General features: G+C 43.0%; 1 protein-coding gene across 1 annotated transcript in view; it reads left to right on the top strand.

The window, feature by feature from the left end:
* PTCH1 (patched 1) overlaps positions 1-25368 on the top strand; it is a 70943-nt gene that overhangs the window by 10655 nt on the left and 34920 nt on the right. The window contains exons 3-8 of the mRNA XM_010836064.1: positions 17887-18076; positions 21182-21251; positions 21345-21436; positions 23147-23345; positions 23635-23756; positions 24573-24720. Of these exons, the coding sequence (XP_010834366.1) occupies positions 17887-18076; positions 21182-21251; positions 21345-21436; positions 23147-23345; positions 23635-23756; positions 24573-24720 (821 nt within the window). The remainder of the gene's footprint in view (positions 1-17886; positions 18077-21181; positions 21252-21344; positions 21437-23146; positions 23346-23634; positions 23757-24572; positions 24721-25368) is intronic.

Raw genomic sequence — 25368 nt, forward strand, 5'->3', positions numbered from 1 at the left:
CTCCGCTAGGCCGGGGGGGCCCCCAGGTCCAGCCGCCACCACCGCTCGCCTCCGCCGCGCGCCCAGACGCGGCCAGAGGAAGGCGTCTGCTCTGCCTGCTCGCGTCCTCAGCTTCCTTCCCTCCCCCACCCCCACCCACGGCGTCCAAAGAGAAAGGAGGGTGGGGGCAGAGAGAGGCCACCCCTCTGGCTGGAGGGAGTGTGCGCGCCCCCGGCGGCCGTGGCCGCCGCGCGGAGGGCGGGGGGCGGGAGCAACGCGGGCCTGCGGAGGCGGCAGCGTGTGTGGTCCTGTTTTTGGACAGCTTTCAACTCTTGGGGAAAAAAAACATTTGTCTCAAGGTACAAAAAAAGGGGGGTGGGGTGGGGGAAAAGGAGTTGAAAAAAAAAACAGTAAAGCACAGACTGGAACGCTTGTTTGCAAAGTAGATTAATGTTTCCTCGCGGGTGGGGGCTTTTAAAATGGAATTATTCTGGGAGAAAGCAGTGTTTTGCAGGCTGAGAGAATAAAAAAAATGTGTTTTAAGAACGCGGGTTTGGAGGGAGGGGCCATGGGAGCTCTCCAAGGGTTCTGCCAGTCTTTTATCCACATTCCTCAATTTGGGGGTTCTTGAAGTCTTTTTTTTTTCAAGTGGTTGTAAATTTAAAATAGATCACCCATAGACAGAGACGTACGCCGCCACCGCTGACGGAAACATTTTACATTCTTTGTGTAAATCTCTTTGATTCAGGGGTTTTGTTTGGGGCGGGGGAGAGAAGGGGGTTGTTTTTGTTTTGTTTTGTTTTTGGAAAGTAACGTTGTTGGTGTTTGGAAACATTTAACTCCTGAACACTACCTAGGTAATCTCTTACAATCAGATGGGAGAGATGGGTTGAGGTAATTATGTAGATACTTCAAACCGGAATATCTGAGGCATTCCTTGTGATATCTAAGACAAAATTTGGAAGCCTAAGAGTACATGCATAATTGCATAATTGATCCCTCTTCAGAATACTCTTGGAGACCTAGCCTTGGAGAATATTAAATCTTGCCTTGTTTGTGAAGATTCAGCTTTCAGTGTTTTGCAAGCATATGGTGGAGTCTTTAGTTAAGAAGTGACAATTAAAATAATAGTCCAAATAATTAAGACCAGAAAACATTCTTGCCTTAAGTAGCTTAGTAATGAATACAACAGTGTTCTTTGGATTGAATCCATGGGGTAATTTACCTCGACTCAGCGCCTCATTGTCATTAGCAGATAAAAGAAGGGTTTTATTAAGCATATATAATGTCTTAACAGCAAGTTTACTGTGCATCTATAATGGTCCTACGGTGCTGGGCACTGAAGGGACACTGAAGATATGAGACACTCCCTGTGCACAAATTCACACATTTACAACTATTAGAGTTGAATGTCAGACTTGCATTAAATTTGAAACTTAAATGGCAGAAGAAAAAACCTTCCATGGAGGTGGTGAGGCAAATTAGGGCAACCTAGAGCAGAGGAGGGAGGGAGTTCTAAGCAGAAGCTCAGAAAAGGGGTCAAAGGCCCAAGCTGAGTGGACAGCAGCAGTGGGAGGCCCCCTGTGGGGCAGGGATAGGGTGCAGTAGCTCTTTGGGGCCCTGGACCATTCAGAAATGATGTGATTGGCTAGATTGTGGGCCCCTGCCCCAGGTTCTAGGGCAGAGCAAGAGATGAGTAAATTTCCCTTTCTGCTACTTGGACCAACAAATTTGTTGGGTGTCGATGATGATGACAAAAGACCATATCGTTGTTTTGAGCAAGACTTGCCAGTAGATTTTGAATGAGTTTATAGACAACTAATGTTAACTTATTTGTGTGTGTGTTAGTCCAGCTCAGTTGTGTCCAACTCTTTGTGGCCTCATGGACTGTAGCCTGCCAGGCTTCTCTGTCCATGGAATTCTCCAAGCAAGAATACTGGAGTGGGTAGCCACTCCCTTCTCCAGGGCATCTTCCCTGCATTGTAGGCAGATTCTTTAGCATCTGAGCCACCAGGGAAGCCCCCACTTATTTGTATAACATTGTATAAATATTTTTAGAAGTAACTATGTTTGTGCATTACATAACTCATTTCAAGTCCTGGGAGGAGAAACAAGCTGAGGCTCTAGCTTAGTGATAGAGTGCTGGGAAATGACACACCTGAGATAAGACTCATTGTGCCTACTTTGGACCTCTGAGCTATTTCCTTTCCCATTCTGTTTTGGCAGTTTCAGTGTGGCTCACTGATTCTTTGGCCAGATACTCCATACTATCACTTGTTAAACAACTACCCTTACCATTTATATTATCACATGCCTTACCACTCAGTAAAGTAGCTATCTATTATCTTTATTTTTATCACCTGATAGCCTTTGTAACATTTTTTTTTTCTAGATGATTGAATTATTGTCCTATTTTGTATGTGAGAAATTATGGATCCTCTGTGTCTCCATGTCCACCCTGCCTACTGGTGACTTAAGTCAGCCTGATCTTCTGTTGCCTTGACCTTGATTTGCCATTCCTTCATTCCATACTCTCTTCCCCTGTAGAAGTAACAGTTTCAAAAGTGTAAATAAACCCAACCAAGGAGGCCACCATACCATTTTATAATTTTAATTTAAATTCAAAGTAAAGGTAACAATGAGGAAGTCTTGTTTGTGACATAGTGAGCTTAGTGTTTATATCAACAGCAAATAATGGAATTATTTGCTTTTCAGAGTAAGAATTCTCTACTATCCTAAACTTTAGTAGAGTAAAATGAGAAGTAACTTGGAATGTAGGTTAATTTGCACTTTAGTGTCTTAGGTACATTCTTCATCACTATCAGCGAAGAAATCTGTTAGATAGTCATTTCTTAATAGAGACTGCAGATATTCTGGACGTAAACAAGGGTGCTTGCTAAACCAAGTGAGTGGAGGTCGCATATTTTCTTAGTTAAAAAGCAACAGAAGAAAGGAAAGCATAAGAGATTTCAAGGGGAGAGAGTGCTGAGGAACAATTTATAAAATGTTATTTCTTCTGTTGATAAAAATTGACATGCGTATATGCAAAAGCAACTATACATCTGTACACAGGTACATTCATATCTAGATAGGATTGATTTATAGATAATGTATTAATATCTTCACTTGCCTTTATATCTGTGTATACACATAGACTTACTACAAGTATCCTCATATCTGCCAAAATAATGTTATCTTTTTAATAGAGTCAGCAAATTAAAGGGATCCACTTGATAGGCTATATCTTTGATTTGGCTTTCATGCTTTGTTTAACATGCTGAGGAAACATGGCTTTATAAAGACAGTTTGAATACATTGGCCACAATGTGCAGCCAATATAATCTAGATAAGGAAGATGTTTTTTATGGCATTGGTGATAAGAATTCTTTGATTCTGTAGTTACAGTGTTCATACAATGATTGCTTTTTAAGAAACTGTCAATATACATTAGGTGCTAGCTTGGGTCTTAGGGTTATAGTATTTGCGAGTAAAAAAATTTCAAATCTAGATTGCTTGTGAATGGAGTCCTGAGGGTGGGTGAAATAATATGTGGAATGTTTCAGTAACACCAGCCAGTGGCAGCAAGGTCAGGGAGAGAGTGTTACTTAAAAATACTCATTCAGCACATGTTCTCAGTGACTGCTCTGTGTCAGGTGCTGCCTGAAGCTCCAGAGTGATGTTGGTAAAAGACCCTCATCCCTGTCCTCAGGTGACTTCCGCCCAGCAGACACACAGACCAGTGGCAGGATAGCAGGGGCACCTTGTAGGATAGCGCTGAGGAAGGGGGCCTGAGTCAGGGGCAGGGCTGGTGGTGGGGCATTCCAGGTCAAAGGAACAGCATGGGCAAAGGCTCAGAGGACAGGGGGTGTGGTCTCTGGGAGAACTTCCAGTGCTTACCTTTGGTTGGGACCTCAGGTTTGAGGTGGGACACCTTGAGTCTTAGAAGGTCCAGCTATGTAGCAGGAAGGTCTCTGATGTGTTCAGGGTGTTTGGCGGGTGGTGTCAGCGGGGACTTGCCAAATCTTCCTTTAGCCATTCTTTGCCTGCCTTAAGGTTTACACTAGTGTATTTGGCCTCCAGCTCCCTCCTTGGTACCAGAGAGCTTCCCCAGGATCTCACAGAAGGGAAATGCTTTCTTTTTAATCTTGCCCATTTCTCTGTTGGTTTTGCATTTTTGCTTAGTGCTTTTATCCTTCTGCCTCACTTAGTATCTACCCCTCCACTCCAACCCTCTCTGAGACATGAGTTTGTTGTCATGATTCTCCAGTGACAGAACATTCATTTATCTTTTTGAGCTTTTTGTTTTTTCCTCTAAACATTGCCTCCTTTACTGCAAAAGATAACAGCCTTGAAATGAATCCACATTGTCTTGTGTTTGGTTATTAACATCTCTGGAGGCCAGCATCAAAAGAGGAGGACACAAGTTATAACTTGGTTTTTTCTTAAGGCACATGGCCTTTTTTTTTTTTTTAAATGCTTGCTTAGTATTTCTAAGTGCTCTAGAGTTTGTAGTTGCTAGCATAAGCCTTCAGTGCTCTTGGCTGTTTTTGGCTCTAACTTAGGCAGTTAGAGGAGATAATTGAGCTTCACCTTTTCAGTTTAGAACAGTGTTTCTCACTATTGACGTTTGGGGCTGGATGATTCTCTGTTGTGGGAGCTGTCCTGTGCACTGAGGTATGTTTAATAGTATCCTTGGATTTTACCCTCTAGATGCTGGTAGCACTCTCCTGGATGTGATAATTGTGTTTCTATTCATTGTCAAATGTGGGGGTGGGGGTTGCAAAATTGCCCCAATTGAGAACCAGTGGTTTAGATAATAGGTAATAGATTGCAGTTAGAAGACGGATGCTGATGGAAGGCTTTTATTACACTGCTAAAGCATTGCCATAAATGTGAAAGCTTTAAGATAACTCCCTCCCCATCCCTATATTTACTGACCCAGGTATCTAACTTTTTTCATGCAAATAATTTAAACTTTTGATTATCTTTAGAATTCTATTAAGTAGCAAGTAAAAACATCATGAAAACTTGAGAACAGGTGGGGATAGGCCATAGAAGAAGGGAGAAGTTATATTCGGATACATTTTTTTTCCTTTTCCTTTGGGTAACTTAATTTTGCAGATAGACCTCACTGGATTTCCAACACAGTAGACTGAAGGTTTTTAGCATGAATGTGACTTTACAAAAAGCAACAAAAGACACCACTGGACTTTGCTCATACAGCAATAACAGCTCCTTTCCAAATCCCACATAGTACATGGGCTCTTGATGATCCAGTTCTCCAGATGTTCCTGCCACACACTGCTTGTCGCCAGGTGCTCTTGTGCAGCAGAACCAAAGAAACAACGAAGGACTGAAGCCCGTCTGCCAGGCAGGCGGTGCACAGGCTCTGCTCTTACTGCCCTCTCCAAGGTTATCAGCCAGTTTCTGGTTTCTGGGGCCGTCAGTTTGGGGGTTTTGGCATTTCACGAAGGAGAGAAAAAAAAAGGCAACAGCTTCTTTCTGCTCCTTGGTCCCCTAGGCACTTTTAAAATGAAGACTATGTGTTCTAGATGGTTATTCGATTCTGACAGTGGGCACATACATACAGGTGGAAGCAATTGTGGCATAGCTTTCATATCTGGAGAAAAACGATCAAAAAATAAATGCCCAACAATAAGTGCTTTAAAAATAACAGATAGCCTCAGATGCCATCTTCCTATGGCAGCTGACCCTCTAAATCCTTATATCTCTTTGGTGCCTGCCACTCTTGACCCTCTGACAAGTTTAGAGGTCAGGTTGGGCGATGGAGTGTTTCAGATATGTGGAACGCTGCTTGGAGGTTCCAGAAGATGACAGCTTCCAGATGTATGAACCGCCAGATCAGTTTGTTTGGATTATGCTCCACAGCTGATGGCGAGATTAACGCTGGCTGGACAAGCTATGGGAGATTTGTCTGGTTTCCACAATGCCATGTTTATATTTCATTGGGATTTCTCCTTCAAAGCTGACCTCCCCATGACCCCTGCAGCTCTGTCCACTCAGGCTGAGCTGTAACTTGTCTGCCCTCCTTCTCTTATTGGGGGGGGCGGGGGGGGGCGGGGATCACAGTTAAGCAGTGGAAGGGGCTGTTTATATGGCTGCCCCCCTACTTTGTTCACACCAGTAGGACTGAATCTGCCCAGATTTAACTCCTGAAGAGTAATCTATTCAACTGGTTGAGAAGAGGGGGGTGTTTTATTTTAACCTTTTTTTTTTTGCTTTTAAAACAAGTATGAAAATAGTTTAAATTATTTGAAAGGAGACCAGATTTAATAGAAGCCATTTTGCAAAAATACACTATTTTAACTTAGCACTATTTTAAAAAAAGGTTGAGAGAATTGTAGCTATGTGAGACTTCCCTAAATAATTGCCATACTTGAATGATTCTATTATTAAAATACTGTTATTTGCTTTGCTGCTCATCAGTTCCCAGAATCTTATTTCCATCCTACTTCCTCCCTCCTCCGTCACCTGTATCCATCCCTTTGCTCTTCTGCCCTCCTCTCTTCTCTCCTCTCCCTCCCAACTGTCCATCTTCCCACCTATTCATAAACTGCCCAAATCCAATCCTAGTGGCTCTCTAGAATTACTAGTGTGAAATCTGAAATGGTAGTAAATCTGGTTAATCACAAACTGACAGGAAGGAATTCGAAAATGTATTGTTTCAAATCAGCTGTGGGAGATACTAGATGCAGAGCTACCATCTGCATCCTTAGGGTTCTTAGGTTGTATGAGAGTTGGTTTCAAGACTGTTTCTTTGATGGGGTCTTATCAGTAGATGTGCTTCTCCTATTGAAGAGTCATGGCATTTTAATGAGCTTTTGAGGTAACTTTAGAGTCCACTGATGTGTGGCCTATGGAACAAGTCCTAGTCCCCTGCGCTTAATGTGCCATATGAATGTGAAGAATTGGGCCCCATAGTGTTTCTGAGATGCTGAGTGAAACATACACCGTGACATTCCAGCCCAGGTCCTCCACCTTCAGGTGTTCCCTGGGTGGAACTCTCATCAGAACCAAAGGTAGCATGGAGCCTGGGTAGAGGTGGAAGAGGACAGGTTTCCACATCCAAATTTTGGCTGATGCCACAGCATTAGATGGTCTGTCCTCATGAGAAATCTCAGTTGACATCCTGGAATGCAGACAGCGCTGCTCATGAAGGCATCTCTGGCAGCCCAGAAAGAGGAAGCTCCGTGGGATTTCCTTGGTGGAAACCTGCCTCGAATACACAGTCATCATCAGGGTCACCAAAATACAAGCATTTTTATTACTCTTCGCTTCTAAACTCTGCATTTAGGAGCTTTATGGTAATACTTTTTAGATTTCTTTTTCCTCTTAATTGGATATAGGCTTGTTATTTCCTTCACTACAATATCTCAGTTTTTCTCCATATGTCTTTAAGTTTGACTTAAATAACTAGCCTTTCAAAACAGTAGAATGCTGCCATTGAGGAACTGCTTGACTGTTGAGAGTTTTAGGAGTTCTATTTACAGAAAGATGCCTCCTGTCCTCAGTCCCTTCAAGACTGTGACCATTTTGTTGTATTGGGGGCTTAGAGCATAGTTGGAAAAACAGCTGTCATGTGTTAAGGAAACTCGTTGGTGGGCAGTCAGGTACCTGCTAATGAGTGACAAGTTTGTTGTTGGAGAGATTTATAATGTGGAGGCAGGGCCTTATTTCTAATCCAGAAACCCAGGTGTGAGTAGGCCCAAATGATCCACACTGCATGTGGGTCCCAGAACACCACTGGCTATGGAGGCAAGGCTAGTGAGAAGCAAGCCTCCATACTGCAGCACAAGCTTTATCTGTTATAGTTAAAATAAATGAAAAACAGGGGACTTCCGTAATTTAGCAACCAAGATAGTCTTCAGTTATTGATGAAGCATATATGAAAGTAAACAAAAGGAGCTGGAAGTGGGCTTTGTTAAGTCAATGTGCATGACTTTTTTTTTCCTTTTAAATCATTGCTTAAGGGCTTCTGGCCCCTAGCTCAGGAATCCTGCCCAAAAATGCCAGATGTATTACACAGTCAAGTACTGCAATGTAAACAGTCCTCTGTGCCATGAGACAGGGTGGTCCACCTATTTAAGAAGAGCGAGAGACTGAGAGGGAACGAGAGGGGTAAGCCTTCTGCAGCGAGCACAGTAGTGATCCCATCATTTGTATTTTTAGCTGCATAGTCAAGATTTGAAACTACAAAAAACCCAGATGAGTTAATACTTTGGACTAGTAAGGAAAAGCAACTTGAATTGGGATGCCAAAGAGAGAAAGATGTGGCTTGGATAATGTTGCTTCATTGGGTCAGATATATTTATATAAAGTTGAACAGAATGGTGGGGTGAGCTGATAGGAAGAAAGCTATTGTCTTCATAGCAGCATCCTCAAGCTACTATGAGCCTTCCCCTTATTATTTGCTGCAAGGAAAAGCCAGCTTCTTTCACAATCCCTTTATACTGGTTGGTACACCTTCTGTGTATAAACCTAAGATTTATCACAAGACTGCTCTGGTCTTTTGTAGCCAGGGTGGGGGTGGGATAACCCAGGTTACACTGCAAAATGAATGACCTTCCAGTTTGCTCCCAATTTCTAAATTTAAATAAAGAATTTGCTAATTATGATCATTTGGAGGTGAGAAAGCAAGCACTTTGGGCCATCCCTTCCGTAGAATGTATCTTATGTGCTGTGGGCAGTTCAAGGAAATTGGAATGGCTAGACAGATCTGCACACCCAAATAATCAAATACTAAGCAGTGCTTACAGTGACTAGACTCAGTGGTTTTAAAAATGAATCGGAAAGTGTTTTGTGAGTTAGGAGGAAATGGGGTTTCAGCTTGGACTTCGGGAATTGTTAAAACAACCTATGATAATATTACCTTGATTTAATAAATGGGTTCTGTAGAATGATCTGAGAAAATTGCTTTAAGAAACAATGATGATAAAAAGAGGAACTTTGAGATTAAGGAGAATGTAGGCTTTTTGACTCTCTCCTGCCCTCCTCCCGCCCTGCCTTCCCAACCACTTTTTTTCTTTTTTCTTTCTCTGAATTCTCCCATCTTCCCCACCCCCATTCCCTCCCTTGATTTCCTTTGCTCCTGCAGTGGCGAAACCAGAAAATCTCACAAAAATAGATGTAAGTATTACACAGTATCTTTTTAAATAGAAACTTTGTGAAAGATAAGAATTTTCCCAAACTACTTTTAAGACATTCTTCCTCTTACCTGATTTTCCCCCTTGAGAATCATACAGTGTTGTAATAAATTAAAAAAAATGATACCATCATTTTAATCCACACATGATCCAGAAAAGAGCTGCACATGTTTAATACTTTGCTTAATTGCAAACAAAGCTTGCAGTTTGAGAGAATTGGGATTAGGGCTAAATATCTATTAACTGCTCTTTCTAGAGATTTGAGGGATAGGATGACCCTTTTTTTTTCTTTTTTTTTTTTTTTAAATAGGCTACAGTTTCACATGGCTTCCAAAAGAAATCTCTCTCCCTTTTTGTTTCCCACACCAATTGATTTATCATTTTGCTTGCAAGCAGATCCAGAATGTTAGGGCAAGAACACACTCACTTTTTTCTCGTAACTTTTTTGTTGCGGACCGAAACCAGTTGACTTGAATAAATTTTTCTGAGGCCTGAATGTAGCCAGCAACGTGGAAAAATCTTGCCATTCAGGGCCGTCTGAATGTACATTTCAGCCACACAGTAAGCTGCATTGGTAGGCACTGGACTGCTAAATACAACCATTTTTCGCAGCAGCGAGTTAGACAGGTGATTAGCATAATTAGCACCGAGCAGCTATACATATGGTAATGCTGAGTGTGTAAATGCCAGCTGCGGTGTAAAATTTATGTCAGGGGTCGGCAGGGCTGTGCGAAAGTATTGTGTTCCAGCTGCAGGTCAGGGCCGCCAAAGCTTACCTCCTTTTCTCTTGTTGGTGAATACACCAAACAGAAGAGAAAGACAGAAATATAACAGATACGGCTTTGATGGAACAGCCTGGTTCTGTGCAAGAAGGACTGTTCTATAAAACACACGCACACACTCACACACACTTGCAGAAATCCCATTACTTTCTCTACAAATTGTGTTTACTTCATGCAGGGTCCACATGAGTGGTGGCGGCCAGAATGGGAGGCTTGGGTAGGTGAATGGGCCAAATGATGTCAAGGGAGGAAAACTTTTCTGTCGGTGAAAATGTTTAAAAGGAGTTTGAGAGTTGTGCTCTTGGTTTTGTCCCCATCCTCTTGTTTCCCCTGGCTTGCCCCACCCCTGATTCCATCCACAACTTGTGTCCATGGTGTTTTCCTTCAGATTAAATGGGGAAGCCTCCCCTCCTCCCTGGGAGAGCTAGTGCAAGCATCTCTAGAAGAATGAGAATTGACCACCATGGAGGTGTTTGTTCACCTTGAACATAGTAAGGTTCCAGCACTCTCTCTTCCCAAACTGCTTGACTGGTTTTAGCAAAGGGCCCTTGTGTTTTATGGTAGCTATGCTCAGTGACATTCCACGTACTGCCACTGGGAGACTCATGAAATTCTTTATGGATAGGAAAAGAATCGGGTAGGTTTCTTATTTTAAAAAGGAGACAGTCTTCAGTAGTTCATGTCCTTCGAAATGTACCACAAGGGAATTTATTACTAAGAGGAGTTGAGGCAGTTGTGCCCTGGAAGCATTTTTTCTGCCACCTCCCTCCCAGCCCCACTTTTCAGTTGGTGGCTGTAGGGAGTGGTGGTGGTGGTGACAGAATATAGTTCACACCGTGCTGACCTAGTGATGAAACTTCCTCACAGCACCAGGGGGTCCTTATGCATCGGGCCCCTAATCCAGCTAATCCTGATGGCAACACAATCATGAAAGTGGCCCCCAGTGACGTGTGTCTCCCCACACAGATGCAAGAGGGAAGGGTCAGTGCAGGAGATGGAATTCCACAGGGGCCAGGGAGCCTGTGTGCGAAGGTGGGGACTCATATCGTCTCCCCCACCCCAAGCTGCTCAAGTAGGAGGCCAGTGAAAAGAAGCTCAGGCTGGATAATGGCAAGGAGACTGTTCAGAGCAGAGAGGTGATGTCAGCCTCACAGAAGCCCGGGAGAAGGGAACTGGGGTTAATGTTATGCAACAGCCTGAATGCTAGATAGAGAGCCTGCAGCTTTGCAAAGGCATTCAGTTTTGTTGTTGTTCAGTTGCTTTGGATTTTTATTTTTTTAAATGAAGACAGTAGGAGGACTTAAACTGAGAACTTAGAACTTGATAACAAGAGGCTGTCTTGGATCCCTGGTTCTTCTTCCTGGCCCAGCATTGCCTCTGAGCAAACATGCCACCCTGTGTCAGACCCTCCTGGGCTTGCTCAGCTCCTGCAGAAGGACAGGACTGGGGTTTACATCTGCCTGTAGTATCATTTGAGCAGTTGGGGGAAATCACTGTAGGGCCTGGGACAGTTCACAGCTGGGCAAGTATGCACTTAGAGATAGAGCCAAGCTTCACTCTGCCACATTCTGCTGGAAGCCAAGGACATCTTGAGCTCTGCAGGCTTGACTTCACACGGCCCCTCTTAGGTGGGGTTGACTGCAGCCCTCATTTGCCACAGCAGCAAGCGACCAGTGAAGAATGGGCCTCCTGACAGACGCGGTGTCATCTTGGGAATTGGTGGCCCTGTAAGAAATACCGGGTGGGAGGTGGGGCAGTGCAGGCAGCAGGTCCAGTGTGGGCAGAGCGCTGGGCTGACCTGATCGTGTCCGACAGGGCGAGCGGGCGGCTTCAGGAAAGCCATTCAGAGGAAGCAGCCCGGGTGGGAACAGATGGCACCACAAACAGCTGGTGTGGGGGCTAGTAGTAGGCGCATGCTCAGAGCCGCTGCTACCACAGCACTTGGCCCTCCTCGTCCCCCCACGCAGTCCCTGGGGAGGCGTTGCAATGTGTCTGTCCGGCTCTTGTCTTGTTTTTGCTGTTTTCATGGCACTGGGCTGTGTTCATGAAGACAGATTCTCTTTGGGCTATATGACTGTAGCATTTTCCCATGGCAATACCCAAGGGCACAATCCCACCAGGAGGAAAAAAAAAGCAGCCTAGAAGCTTAAGCAGCATTTGGCTGGTCATGAATAAAAGAGATGGGTAGAAGAGTGACTGAAACTCACAGCCCAGAAGTTTTCAGCCCATTGCCCAAATTACTGAATCTTCATTTTTTTCCAGTTTAGAAAATGAGCTGGTGCTAATAATTTTACAGTTACACTCTTTTAGAGATTTGTACTTTTTCATGCTCACAATTACCAATTGCAAGATTGAAAAGAGGACCTGAAGCAACTAAAGGGAGGAAAGAAAATCTGTCTAGAGGCTGTTAGATAATTCATGGGATTAATCAAATGCAAATGCCCCACTTGCATATACACAGACCCTATTTTCCTAATTGGACTCTGAGTGGGTACTTTTCAGGCTGAAAGGGTCATTTGTTTTGACTGATTGACTTTTGAGGCTTTGGGGAGAATTAATATCTTATACAGATGACTGCCTGTTCCCAAGGCTCTGTATTGAGGCTGTTCATTCATTTATTCATCCGACACACTGAGTGCGAGCCGAGGTGAGTGGGCAGCGGACAGTTCCTCCCTGAAAGGACTTGGAATTTATTGGGAAAAACACTTTGGTTGGTCCTTCAGAACATCTTTATGTGAATTACAATACGCTTTTGGCAAAAGCTTTTTGCATGAATGCCACAGATGTTTATTAAGCTCTGTGCGAAAGACTGTGCTGAGGAAGGATCCAGCAGAACATCACAGGGAATGTCTGATGTCTGCCATGGACTGGAAGGGCACTGACCCAGAGGTATGGACCCCTGAGCAGAAGGGTTTCCCACCTATCTAATGGCCCTTCTTCACCTGGGAAAATTATACTTAGTTGAATTTGGGGAGGGAAGGATCAGCCTAACTTCATCAAGAACTTTTTTGCAGAAGTGATCCTATATACACCACTTCTTTGAAAGAACTGGTTTAAGCCTCTGGTTGCTGAAAAATGAAATGGTAGACTTTGTAGGTCAGGGTGCCCTCATCACTCTGCTCCTCTAAGACAGCCCCTCTGGGGACCACAGGAAAATGGGGCCTGTTCACTGCTGCCCTTGGAGTCCTATGGAAAAAAAAACTATCTCCTTGATGGTGGTAAAAAAATCTGAGAGGTAACATTGCTGTCCTTTAAATAAAGATAGCAATCATTCATCCTGTGTACTTCTAAAAGCTCTATTGGTGGTCTGGTATGTGGAATTGGGCACTCCTGAACTCGTGTCCTCGGCTGGTGCACAGAAGCCCCGAGGTTTGCAGGGCAGTTGGTTAAAGGTTGACTCCACCTTTGCTGTCAGCTGGGAACCTTGGGCAAGTCACCCAAACTCTGCAGCTGTGTTGCCTGCTCTGTAAAGATGGGTGACAATATATGCCCTTCAGTAGACAGAGTAATTAATGGAGGTCTGCTCAGCTCCTGGTTAAGGGTTTGGGAAACTCCACCTAACTGTCAGTCTTCGCACCATCCTGTGAGGTCAGTAGTGCCATTTTTACCCCACGTTACAGAGAAGGTTACTGAGACTCAACTATATCCCAAACCAGCTCCTCAAGTGGCAAGGCTGGGACTCAGAACCCAGGTCTTCTGATCTCTGTTCCTATTGCCTATCCATCTACCTTGCTCCAGCTTGATAGGGTGGGTAGCACTAAGCAGAAAAGAAATGGCAGCCTGCTCCAGCATTCTTGCCTGGGAAATCCCATGGACAGAGGAGCCTGGCAGGCTACAGTCCATGGGGTCACAAAGAGTCAGACACAACTTAGCAACTAAGCATAGCACAGCACTAAGCAAAATGTTTAAAGATAAGTAAATAATGAGTGTTGAAGGGCTTTGCAAATGGAAAGCACCACACGCATATAAATTTTATTTTGTGTCCCAGGATCCTCAGTATCAGTTTTCCTGAGTCTTGTTCAAAAAGCTCAGTTGTTATTTTGTTGCTTTGTCTGTTGAGTTTAGGAGAAGGAAAAATTATGAGAGGACTTCAGACTATGATAGAGGTGCATAATATTCTTGCATTGAATTTATTTTTAATTCAGGTGCCTATCAAGTAGCTTTCGTATTTTTCTCTTTTTGTCGCATGGGAATTTTAATTTTATATGTTCTTTGCAGAAGGATTAAGAAATAGAGATAAACCCCCCCAAAGGGAAGCAGGTAAACATTATTCATAAACCACCACATTGTAATAACCATGTTTACATGGTTGTATCCCCACATATGGGTCATTCTGCTCAGTAGTCAAAAATGACTATGCAGTATTGCACAAGTATGAGATTATTTTTTAAGTAATAATGAAGGACTTTGACCTTGACGATGGTGAAGAGAAGGGAGCAAAACATTTCCCCCATACCACACCTGTAATTTCAGTCACCTGAAATGGCTTCCTGAGACCACAGCTTCACACTTGTGCATGCTGATGAAGATGGTAAGACAAGGAACATCTCGGACACCGTCACTGAGCTGTGATTTTAGGATAGGCATTTGCTAGAGCAGCAAAAGTCAGTAAGTCCATAAAACTGCCCTGTCCAAAGGGGTTTCTGTTTCTGGTAGCTTCTTCCAGAGTGCCTTGACTGAATACTAATGTAAGACCATATGAATGCTGTGCGGTTTATGACACAGGTTCACCCGAGAAGGAGCTCAGTCTACCAGTGCAGCCAAGTGAGTGATTAGGTCATGGTCTCACCAAGCTCCAGCCACTCTTGCCTTCTTTCTCTCCCTGCGGCAAGGCAAACCTGAGGACTTTGTGATTGCTGGTTCTTCTGGCCAGAATGCTGTTCCCCCAGCTCTTCCACATCAACATCAGCATTTCTTCCTTCTAGGTCTTCCCTGCAACTCCATCTGAATTGGCCCTTCCCCTGCTCTCCACCACCCAATAACTCACATGGCATTACCATCTTGATTTCCTCCTTGGTACTTGTCATGCCATGAAGCTACCACATCGGTTTGCTTGTGTACTGCCTGTTTGCTTCACTGGCCAGAGAGCCTCTTGGAATTGTCTTAGCCACCACACACCCCAGTGTGTAGCACATAGCACTTGACCCCTCAAATGCTTACTGGCTGAATGATTTATGGTACAACTGTTTATGAAAGCAAGTGGATATCAACTAAACTTTTAAAAAAGTTACTGAATAGTTTTTCAAAAACATTCATGTTTGTTTGTGTAAGATGAAGTATTAAGTAAAATATGGTCACATAATATGGAAAAATAATTTAACAGTACTCAAAAGTAGGACATAGCATAGCCGGTTGAGAAAACTTTAGAATTCAGAGTCCTTCACCTCTAGTTGGTAAATCTGCCAGTGATAATAGTCTTGGTTAAAACTGGTTGTCACGTTAACAAAATACTCATATTTATCACTAGAGCAAAGAGGTGGACAAGCAAAAGGTTTTTAAGCCTATAGATATGACAAATACACCCCTTTATTAAAATGTAGGTGTTAAATATACATCTTAAAAATTCTGAAAAGATGATGTTATATAATTCCTATCTTGCAGGAAATAGCGTCATTTCTGAAACCAACTGTGATAAATGATCCACTATGAGGTTGGTCTAGAAGAGTTTTAAGTTCTTAGCAGCATGACTCTTGCATTTGATTTTTATTTTCGTGCGCACTCCTCTCAGGGCATCACCGTATTGGTTATAGTTACAGGCAGCTTCTTGGCCGGGGTGATGGAGGTGGGGGGAAGTGGAATGTCTGTGGTCCTGCTTTGATGTTGTTTGTTTTTACTGCGTGGTTTTAACTCAGGTGACATTTTAAGCTTCAGTAAAGGTAAAGCAAGTACTACAACTTTGTAAACAGAATGAGAAATCATGTACTATGCCAGTGTTTAAGGAGGCAGGTAGAAATATAAATGATTGATATGTGTGGGGCATTGATGTCTTATGTCCAGAGAAAAGGAAGGGACTGAGCTTACTTTTTTTCAAAAAGGCTATTTGGAGCTCCTTGGTGTGCAACTCTGTGGTTTTCTGAAGTGACCTCTAGGCTAGTAATTGGCTTTTTTTTTTTTGGCCTCAAACAGCTTTTCTATCTCTGGAGAACGTGGATTGAGTGCAATTTAGTTCACTAGCTAATTGGTTGAAATAATGCATAGAGATTCCTGCCAGAAGGAGCTAGACCCTGCCTGCAGGCAGCTTTAGTGGAGGATCCTGAGAAGGCCTGTGGTGTTATGTAAATTCTTCCTCTATTGCAAGTTGTTTCCTAGGTTTTCCTATGGTCTTTAACTTTGCATTGATTGCTAGGGCCTCAATAATTCCCTGGGCATTTATCAAAATTTTCTACAGCATCTAAATAGTTTTTATAGCCAACTGATTACTTTTCTGTCTCTTCCCCTCCCTCTCTCTCCGCCTCTCTTCTCCCAACCACCCCTTCCCACTTAACCTCCCCTCCCCCTTCCTCTTCTCTCTCGAACACACACATAGTATGTTCAACCTCACCTCACAGAGTTCTGCGGTGGCCTTGGCCATCTGCGTGAACCTGCACAGATGACCCTGCCAGTCTGCAAATCTGGACTGGTGTTCCTAATGAGGGCATTATTTGCTTTTTATCCTGCTCTCTTGTTTATAAAATATGCCAAGAGAACTAAACAACCCGCTGTTCCCAGTACTTATTTAGTTGCTCAAACCAAATGTTTATGTCCTTGAATACTAAACTTGAAAAGGGATTTCTCCTCATGGGAAAACTGAGGTGATCCCTGAGGGTTCTTTCTGAAAGATAGCTGAAGGCCTGCTTTTCAGTAAACATTCAGCGTACAGTGCCTGTAGGAACTGGAGTGTGTGGGTGCTCCAGGATTCTCTTACGTTTGCTGCCCCTGTGGGTCTTCCCTCAAAGCCCTTACTTACCCATGTTGAATCAAAGCAGCCTCTTCGGCGCTTCTTCTCACAGCGCCCATCCGTGCCCATGGCCCATCTGCGCACACAGCCCCATGGGGAAGTGAGACTCCCTGCCATATGTTGCAGCATCCTGAGCTTGGCATGTTCTAAAGCCCTAATTGAAGTATAACCTAGGACCTGAGGAAGAAGACAAACAGTTTTTAGTAACAGCGTTACTTTGCTTTGTTGTGCTGGCTTTTCTCATGCCCAGCCATGGCTGCCTGCTGGAGATTCTGGGGCGGGGGTTCAGACTTACTAGGGAAGCTTCCAGAACACAGGCAGCCCACCCCTAGGTGACTCAGAACCTGACACCTGTACTTTCTGTATGCTGAACACGTGAGTCTGAGAGAGCAGGTTCCAGGGCCTCCCAAGACAGCCATGGCGGATCCATGTGGTTCCCCTCAAGTGGGATTTCCCCTTGTGCATCTGACATGAATCACATTATTTATTTTCTCCTGGCAAGTTTTGTGCTAAATACACATTTGCCACCTTTCCTTATTTCTTTTTCCAACAAGGAGAAACATTTCCTTGTTACCTTTGCCAGATTATTTAGGAGAAGAGTGTAAATTGAAGCCATTTATCTTGAAATGCACTGCAGGGCCACATTGTTTATACAAGTGAAAGAAATTGTAACAGGGGTATTTGGTCTGGTCTGCAAGGAAAAGGTGTCTCAAGTTTTCCTTCCCCCTCCCCCTTATACATATGGTGTATTAGTTAGAAGGTGCACAAAGCACGCATGCATTCGGTTTGCGTATGTGACCGGCAGGACCATTGTTAATAGGTTTAGTGAGTATTTTTTATATGTTTGTTATTGGTAGAGTTAACATTGCCAATCATAATAAAGTGAATGTTACTCCTCTAACATCAGCCATAGATCTTCATGACCAGAGCTCATTTATCACGTACCCTGCTCCTTTTAATGAGATAATGGAATGTGAATTTGGGGATTTTGCTGTTCTAATTGAAACCTCTATGTGTTTACCAGTTGGTGGACGAGTAAGTCGTGAATTAAATTATACTCGCCAGAAGATTGGAGAAGAGGCTATGTTTAATCCTCAACTCATGATTCAGACCCCCAAGGAGGAAGGTTCTAACGTCCTGACCACAGAAGCCCTCCGACAGCACCTGGACTCGGCGCTCCAGGCCAGCCGGGTCCATGTGTACATGTATAACAGGTAAGGTGCTGGGGAGGGCGGCTGGCTTCAGACGCCTTTGTTGTAGGCAATGAAGTTGCTCCGGAAAGTATAACAGGTAAGGTGGTGGGGAGGGCGGCTGGCTTCAGACGCCTTTGTTGTAGGCAATGAAGTTGCTCCGGAAATACACCTGGAGTGTTAGTTAGTTCAGGTCGTTTTCCAGTGAAGTGATTTTTAAAGTCTTGATTTGTCTCTAGAGTTTAGTTAACATATGAATTACATTACTTTACAATGTATTTTCAGTAAGTATCTTGGCACTCTACCAAATGAGTATGGTCCTTCAAACAGTCATTTGGGTGGCTGCCTGCCCATTCCAAAGATGTTTCACTATTTTAGATATTTCTGAACCAGTTACATTTTTGTCAATTCACAAAGAATAAGAAAGAAGTTACTTACTTCTCATTACTTTGTATTCAGTACAGTTGTTAACAATTGGTGTGTGTTACCAAAAACAACAACCAAAAAAATAGTTTGAACTCCTGTGGTGAATTCCTGGGGACAGGTAGGCAGAGTAAGGTGGATTAACACACCTTTGCAAAATACTACCCTTCAACTTTGTAGCTGATTTAGCAATGCTGTAGATGTAGTAAAAGCATAGGAAGTTCTGGAATGAAACCACTGGTCGTTTTTCTTACCTATCTAAACAGAGTGTAGGGACTACATCCTATCGATTCTTACACCCCAACACTTGGATCAGAGTGTAGGGACCACATCTTATCCATTCTTGTACCTCAGCACTTAGATGGGAGCAGGCACTTGGAGTTGCTTGACTGACTAACTGCTTGGATTGCTGAATTTAAACTGAATCTTCTCCTAGAACTGAAAATACTGCTGGGTTGGCATTTAACTAACTTTATCCTCTCCCCCCTCCCCCGCCACCCCCATCATCAGACACCTCTAAACTGAGTGCTTGGCAAGTAGTTTTTCACAGGAGAGGAGAGGACGCAGCAGGGTAGGTACATTCATTGTCCAGAGAGAATGAAGGGTGGAGGGTAAAACCAAAATCTGTACTTGTCCCTCCTACTGTAACCTCCAAGTTCCATGGTCGTCATTGGATTGACTCTAAAACCCCATGCCGCTGGAGATCAAGTCCTCAGGCCCCAGTGCAGGACAAGTCATCTATCTTTGGCATACCTTTATTTCCTCATCTGTGAACTAAGTTTGTGATCGTGGGTGCGTTCTTCTTCTCAGGAGGTTACCAGAAGAAGATCAGGTGCGTGGACGTCTGGAAGGGCTCTGGAAAAGGGAAGGAGGGGTTTTAGTGCTATTGTCAGGCAGACTTGGCCTGAGAGCCCATCTTCACTCTTCTCAGCACAGCCCTCTCAGTCTGTAAGGAGTGCTGTCGGGGAAGCAAGCCCCCAGTGCAGTTTTGCAGAATTTGCAAGTGGAGGCCCATAAAGAACCTGGAAATTGGTGTCCCAGGGCTGCTGTAAGCATGCCCAGTGCATTCCTAACAAAACGGGACCCTGCCTTAAGAGGGCTTGTCCCTTACGCACTTAAGGAGAAGGTGGGAGCATCTGTACAATGAAATTACCATCTTACACAACACTGGAACCAGAGAACTTTTATGCATTGACCTGAACTTTAAAGAACACCTCGGTCAACCCATTTCATTTTTTTTTTTAGGTGAAAAAACTAGATTTGATTAATTAAAGCATCTGTCCGAGTTCAAATAGTTGTCAAATAGTAGTGCCAGGTTTCAAACCCTTTCTTCTGACTCTAAGCCCAGTGGATTTTTTGAAGCATAGCTATGCCCTTCTCAAGCAAGTGTAAGTAAGAGTTAGTTGATAAGTGATGTTGAGAACCTCCTAGTGCTAGATAGTATGTGTTGTGCTGTATGGAATTAAAATGTAAGTATATGTACAGATGGATGAGTGGTGGGTGAGTTGGGCCCAGCTCTCAGGAGCTGACAGCCTATAGTTAGGCAGAGGAAAGACAATACAGAGAAGCAGGTACAAAGCAAACACAGGCAGTTTCTCCTACAGGTGCTCGTGTCAACAAGGAGAGCACTGTTCTGGGTTTCAAGAGAAAGGGGTCACTTTCAATGGGACTGATCAAAGAAAGCTTAGCAGAAAGGTGACATTTCAGCGAGGCACTGAGATATGTGGCACTGGGACATATGGGAAGTTTCCATAAGGAAGAGGGCAAAGTCCAGAATGTCCTTTTGGGTAACTGGTACAAGACAGAAAAAGGAGCCCAAAGGAATAGAGCAGTCTAGACAGAGTTTTATATATGTTTTTCTTTACTTGGAATTCTCATCCTTACCCTTTCCTAGTTTTCTCTTTTTTCGAATTGGACTTATTTCCCTAATACACTTGGGAAGAAGGTCTGGGTTTATTTAGCACTCTTTTAGGGATAACAAAACTCTATAATAATAGACAGATGATAGTTAATAGAGGTAATTGTTGATCAGTATATTTAATATAATTTCTATAGGACAAGAATAGAAGAATGTAAAGTGGGAAAGCAATCTACCTGGAAATATTGTTTACATTTGTGGTTAAGAGGAGAAACATTAATTTTGAACACTGTTAATAAGGACATTACCTACCAATAAAAAAGTAGTTATTTTCTCCACCTCAGTAAATGTTAATACATTTTCATTTCAGTTGCTCAGTTGTGTCCAACTCTCTACGACACCATGGACTGCAGCATGACAGGCTTCTCTGTCCATCATCTACTTCCGGAGCTTGCTCATCCAATTGATGAACTTCACTAATTTAGTCCCCACCTATTTTGATTTTCTGATAATTCAGCTCTGAATTATCTGCCCTAAAGTTGTTTAATGTATGTGGAAAAGCAGGTTAATGGTGTAAACAAGATTATTGGGAGAACACTTAAGAAAACAAGACTTTTCAAGTACTTTGGTAGCATTCATTTACATAAACACCCCACATGTTAATTACAGTTGTGTATTATCTATTCATTAAAGTAAGCTTGTTGAATCTGTTTGGGAAAGCTCTGCTCATTTTGACAGATACTGAAAAGTGATCAAAATTGGAGTTCTTTCTGTACATTCTGTAGTTCTGATTTTGCACAGATTTCCTTTATTACAAGAAGTATTTGTCTCTGCTTTTTATTTTATAGGCAGTGGAAATTGGAACATTTGTGTTATAAATCTGGAGAACTTATCACAGAAACAGGTTACATGGATCAGGTATATACTTTCTTTTTGTTTGCAAAAAATTCTCAAATAGCCCAGTAGTATACGTTAGCATAATGCATGGCCTGTTCTTTTCAACTTTGACAGATAATAGAGTATCTTTACCCTTGTTTAATTATTACACCTTTGGACTGCTTCTGGGAAGGGGCGAAGTTACAGTCTGGGACGGCATACCTACTGTAAGTGTGTGATCTTATTTTCTGATCTCTGTGATTTCTAAACCCTATAATCTTTCTCATGTTACTTTATCATTGCTTATTCTATTTTAGTTTTGAACAAAAAATAAAAACATTGAAATTCCATGTGCATGTTTTGAGTGAATAGCTGGGGGAGAGGGCAGAATGTTTTTCCTCTTTTCAAAAAAAGTTCTGTAGGCATCATTAAATTTCATTCACTTTTACCAGCCTATTTATATGCAAATAAAATGCAAATTATTTCAGAGTATGTGTGATTTTTAACTCTTTAAAATGTTTGCAGTTTTGCAGACCTAGCATTTACATAGGTTTAGCTTATTTTTTAAGGAGAGAATTTATTAGTGGGTTCATGTTAAAGGTTAAGATCTTCCTGTTAAGTGAAATGCTAACCTTTCTTTGGATCACATTAATGACATTTAAGAGAGAAACCTACTATCTTTGAAGGCCATGGTAAGAGAGGCTTCACAGTTTAGCAGTTGAATATTATGTATACCACATCATTTAAGGAATAATTGTTAATTAATGTAGACATTTTCAGTTAATTATGCAAGAGTTAGTGCCTGGGTTATTGTTTCTCTTCTAGCTTGCACATATCTGCAAAAGCAATTTGCAGTGGCCATACCCTGACCTTCAGTGTACAGTTTTAGATGGGAAATAAGGGGTTTTATGTTTTCTGGTTGGGAGATTCTGAATAATGACTTCAGCCTGGTTGAGCAGCTACAGTGTGGTTTGAACCACATAACAGGCAGCCAAAAGCCTTTCTGGTCTGTCAACAGCACAAATTCAAAAGTGAGTGTGGAGGGAAGTGTCCTTCATGGCGGTGATGGCAGAGGCAGCAGGGGTCTTGTGGGGTTGACTGCTGGGCTGTCAGAGAACACTCATAAGTATGGGATTATTAAAGGTAATGGAGATCAAATATTTTTATTGATGACATTTACAAAGCATTTATTAGGCTGGCAAGTGCTAATTTGACTTTGTGATTTCCTCCCCACGTTCCCTCCCCACTTAATTTTGGGTCTTAGTCTTCTGCTTCAGAGCACCCATTTGGCTAATTTTGTTTTTAGGTATTAAATATCCTGTATAAGCAAGTAAAGATTCTTTAATGTTTTTGTTAATTTATAAGCTTTCTGCATGCCATGTCCATTCATGAATTATTTTCCTGATATAGTTTGCATATAGGCATACTGGAAAGGAGGATTCCCTGGTAGCTTAGCTGGTAAAGCATCCGCCTGCAATGCAAGAGACCCCGGTTCAATTCCTGGGTTGGGAAATTCACCTGGAAAGGGGATAGGCCACCCACTCCAGTGTTCTTGGCCTTCCCTGGTGGCTCCGCCCATAAAGAATCCACCTGCAATGCGAGATACCTGGGTTCCATCCCTGGGTTGGGAAGATCCCCTGGAGGAGGGCATGGCAACCCACTCCAGTATTCTTGCCTGGAGAATCTCCATAGACAAAGGAGCCTGGAGGGCTGCAGTCCATAGGATCATAAAGAGTTGGACACGACTGAGTGACTAAGCACAGCATAGCAGCATACTGACAAGGAGCATTTCATTTTTGTTCCAGGGTCCCAGAATTATAGTTGTATCCCCCCCAAAGCATCATACAATCCAGATGTAATCTGGATTCAGTCTGGTTATTTTACTCAGGGCTTAGAAGCCTCTTTTTCATTGTCTCACCTCCTAATTTCTTTCACAGAGGTAAGCCTCCTTTGCAGTGGACAAACTTTGACCCTTTGGAATTCCTAGAAGAGTTAAAGAAAATAAACTATCAAGTGGACAGCTGGGAGGAAATGCTGAATAAGGCTGAAGTTGGTCATGGTTACATGGACCGGCCCTGCCTCAATCCAGCTGATCCAGACTGTCCTGCCACAGCCCCCAACAAAAATGCAACCAAAGTAAGTACAGCCATTGCATTCTCCTCAGGAGAGGAAGGGAGAAAAACTTGATATTTGCCCCCATTTTTAGTTCTCTTGTTTTTAAGATTTTGCTCTCAACTTTTTTGGTCTGTGGAACTAGGTTTGTTTAAAGAGCTAAATTTTGCTGTAAGATTTGCCATACGCCTCTCATTAGCCTTGTTATTAATGTTCTCACTGAAACAAACAAGCCCTTAATGCACTGGATTTTAACAAGGCATGTGACCTGCCTACTAATTCCTGTAATTATGTGGCTGTCTTTTTATTTTAGCCTCTTGATATGGCCCTTGTTTTGAATGGTGGGTGTCATGGATTATCCAGAAAGTATATGCACTGGCAGGAGGAACTGATTGTGGGTGGCACAGTCAAGAACAGCACTGGGAAGCTTGTCAGGTAATCCACCACACAGAAGATCCAAGCCGCCTATTCTCTGTCCTCTCCTCAGAAACCACTTCTCTTCTGACATCTGCAAGTGTGTTTGTATTAATTCTTAACTGTTATCCTAGCTAGCTGTCTGGTGTATTCGAATATTAGAAAATATTAGTGACCAGACCAGCTCAAAAATCACCTTCTGGGGAACTTTTCAAAAATAGGTTTCTGATTTTCATCAAGACCATAGTGAGTGATTGTAGAGTTTTAGAAGATCTACCTACTACGTAGAAAATTGGGGAGAATATAAAGTAGGCAAGAGGGATTGGTCGTACCATGTGGAGTTAAGTGATACGAGCTGAACTCTGTCACAGACTGTTAAAAGGAAAGACCAACAACTGACGGCTAGATGAGAATTATCCTCTGTGCACTTGTGGACTCTGCTCCGTCAAGTGTCAGGCACTCCGTCTGAGATTTCTCCCTCTAGAGAGCCGTCGTCTGGGGTTTCTGCACAAGCAAGCATGCAACGCTGAGCCCAGCATATCTGGTCAAGCTATCTACTCCCCTACCCTTCCTGTTGCGTTGGATAGAAACTGAGAAAGGAAATTGCCTATTAATTTAATTTGGGGGTATATCTGTAAAAGGTTTGTAAGGTTACACCTTTAATATGGTACATCAATCTATTAAATAAAATAACCATCCAGGTCCCATTTTAATGGAAACATGTGCTCACGTAGGACAGGATGGCTGTGGTGAGTCAAGGGTGCTGGGTGGGGATTTTGCACAGTGAGAGCTGCTCCCTGGGGATGCTCATGTTGTGGCTTTTCCACCCCGTCACAGTGCCCATGCTCTGCAGACCATGTTTCAGTTAATGACTCCCAAGCAAATGTATGAACACTTCAAGGGTTATGAGTATGTCTCGCACATCAACTGGAACGAGGACAAGGCAGCAGCCATCCTGGAGGCTTGGCAAAGGACGTACGTGGAGGTAAATGGCTGGTGTTCTGATGCCCTTTGAATCTTAGTACAGACCCTTTAGTTACTGAGTACTTCCTTTTCATGTTTTTAAAACATTGTTTACACTCTCATTTATTTTCATAGTAGATTGTAATTCTGGGAATCTGGTGGGATGAGACCTTTTTCCTTTTCTCTACTGAAAATCTTCCTAACTGGGTGATGCTAATTCTAACTGCAATGCCCTGAAACATTGTGAGGAACCAGTTGTGAACCCCAGAGCTGAAGCATAACAGAGTTTAAAAAAACACTTGGTTAGCAAGAAAAGGTATCTGGAAAACATTAGCAAGGCATAGAATCTGTTCACAGCTGCAGTCCCCTTGGTTAGGTCATGTGACAGGAGCTGGCCTTTGTTTCCCAAGCAGTGACCTCCACTGAGCTGCATGTGACCTTTTAAAAGTGGCCAGCAAATGAAAGGGGGCGGGAGGAGTGCCCATAAGAATGAGTTGTTTTGGATTAGTGGGGAACTGATGGACCCGCAGATCAGTTGTAGAGTTATGGAGAGGAGAATAGCAGTCTCAGACGCAGAGTAAATAGAGCTCTCAGAGTGAACTTCAATTACAGAGGCTCACCAGCTTACTGCAGCTCCACGTTCTCACTTGATTAGCAATAGCCTTCAGTG

Source organism: Bison bison, unplaced genomic scaffold (genome assembly GCF_000754665.1).
Source record: "Bison bison bison isolate TAMUID 2011002044 unplaced genomic scaffold, Bison_UMD1.0 scf7180017864057, whole genome shotgun sequence".
NCBI classification, from domain to species: domain Eukaryota; kingdom Metazoa; phylum Chordata; class Mammalia; order Artiodactyla; family Bovidae; genus Bison; species Bison bison.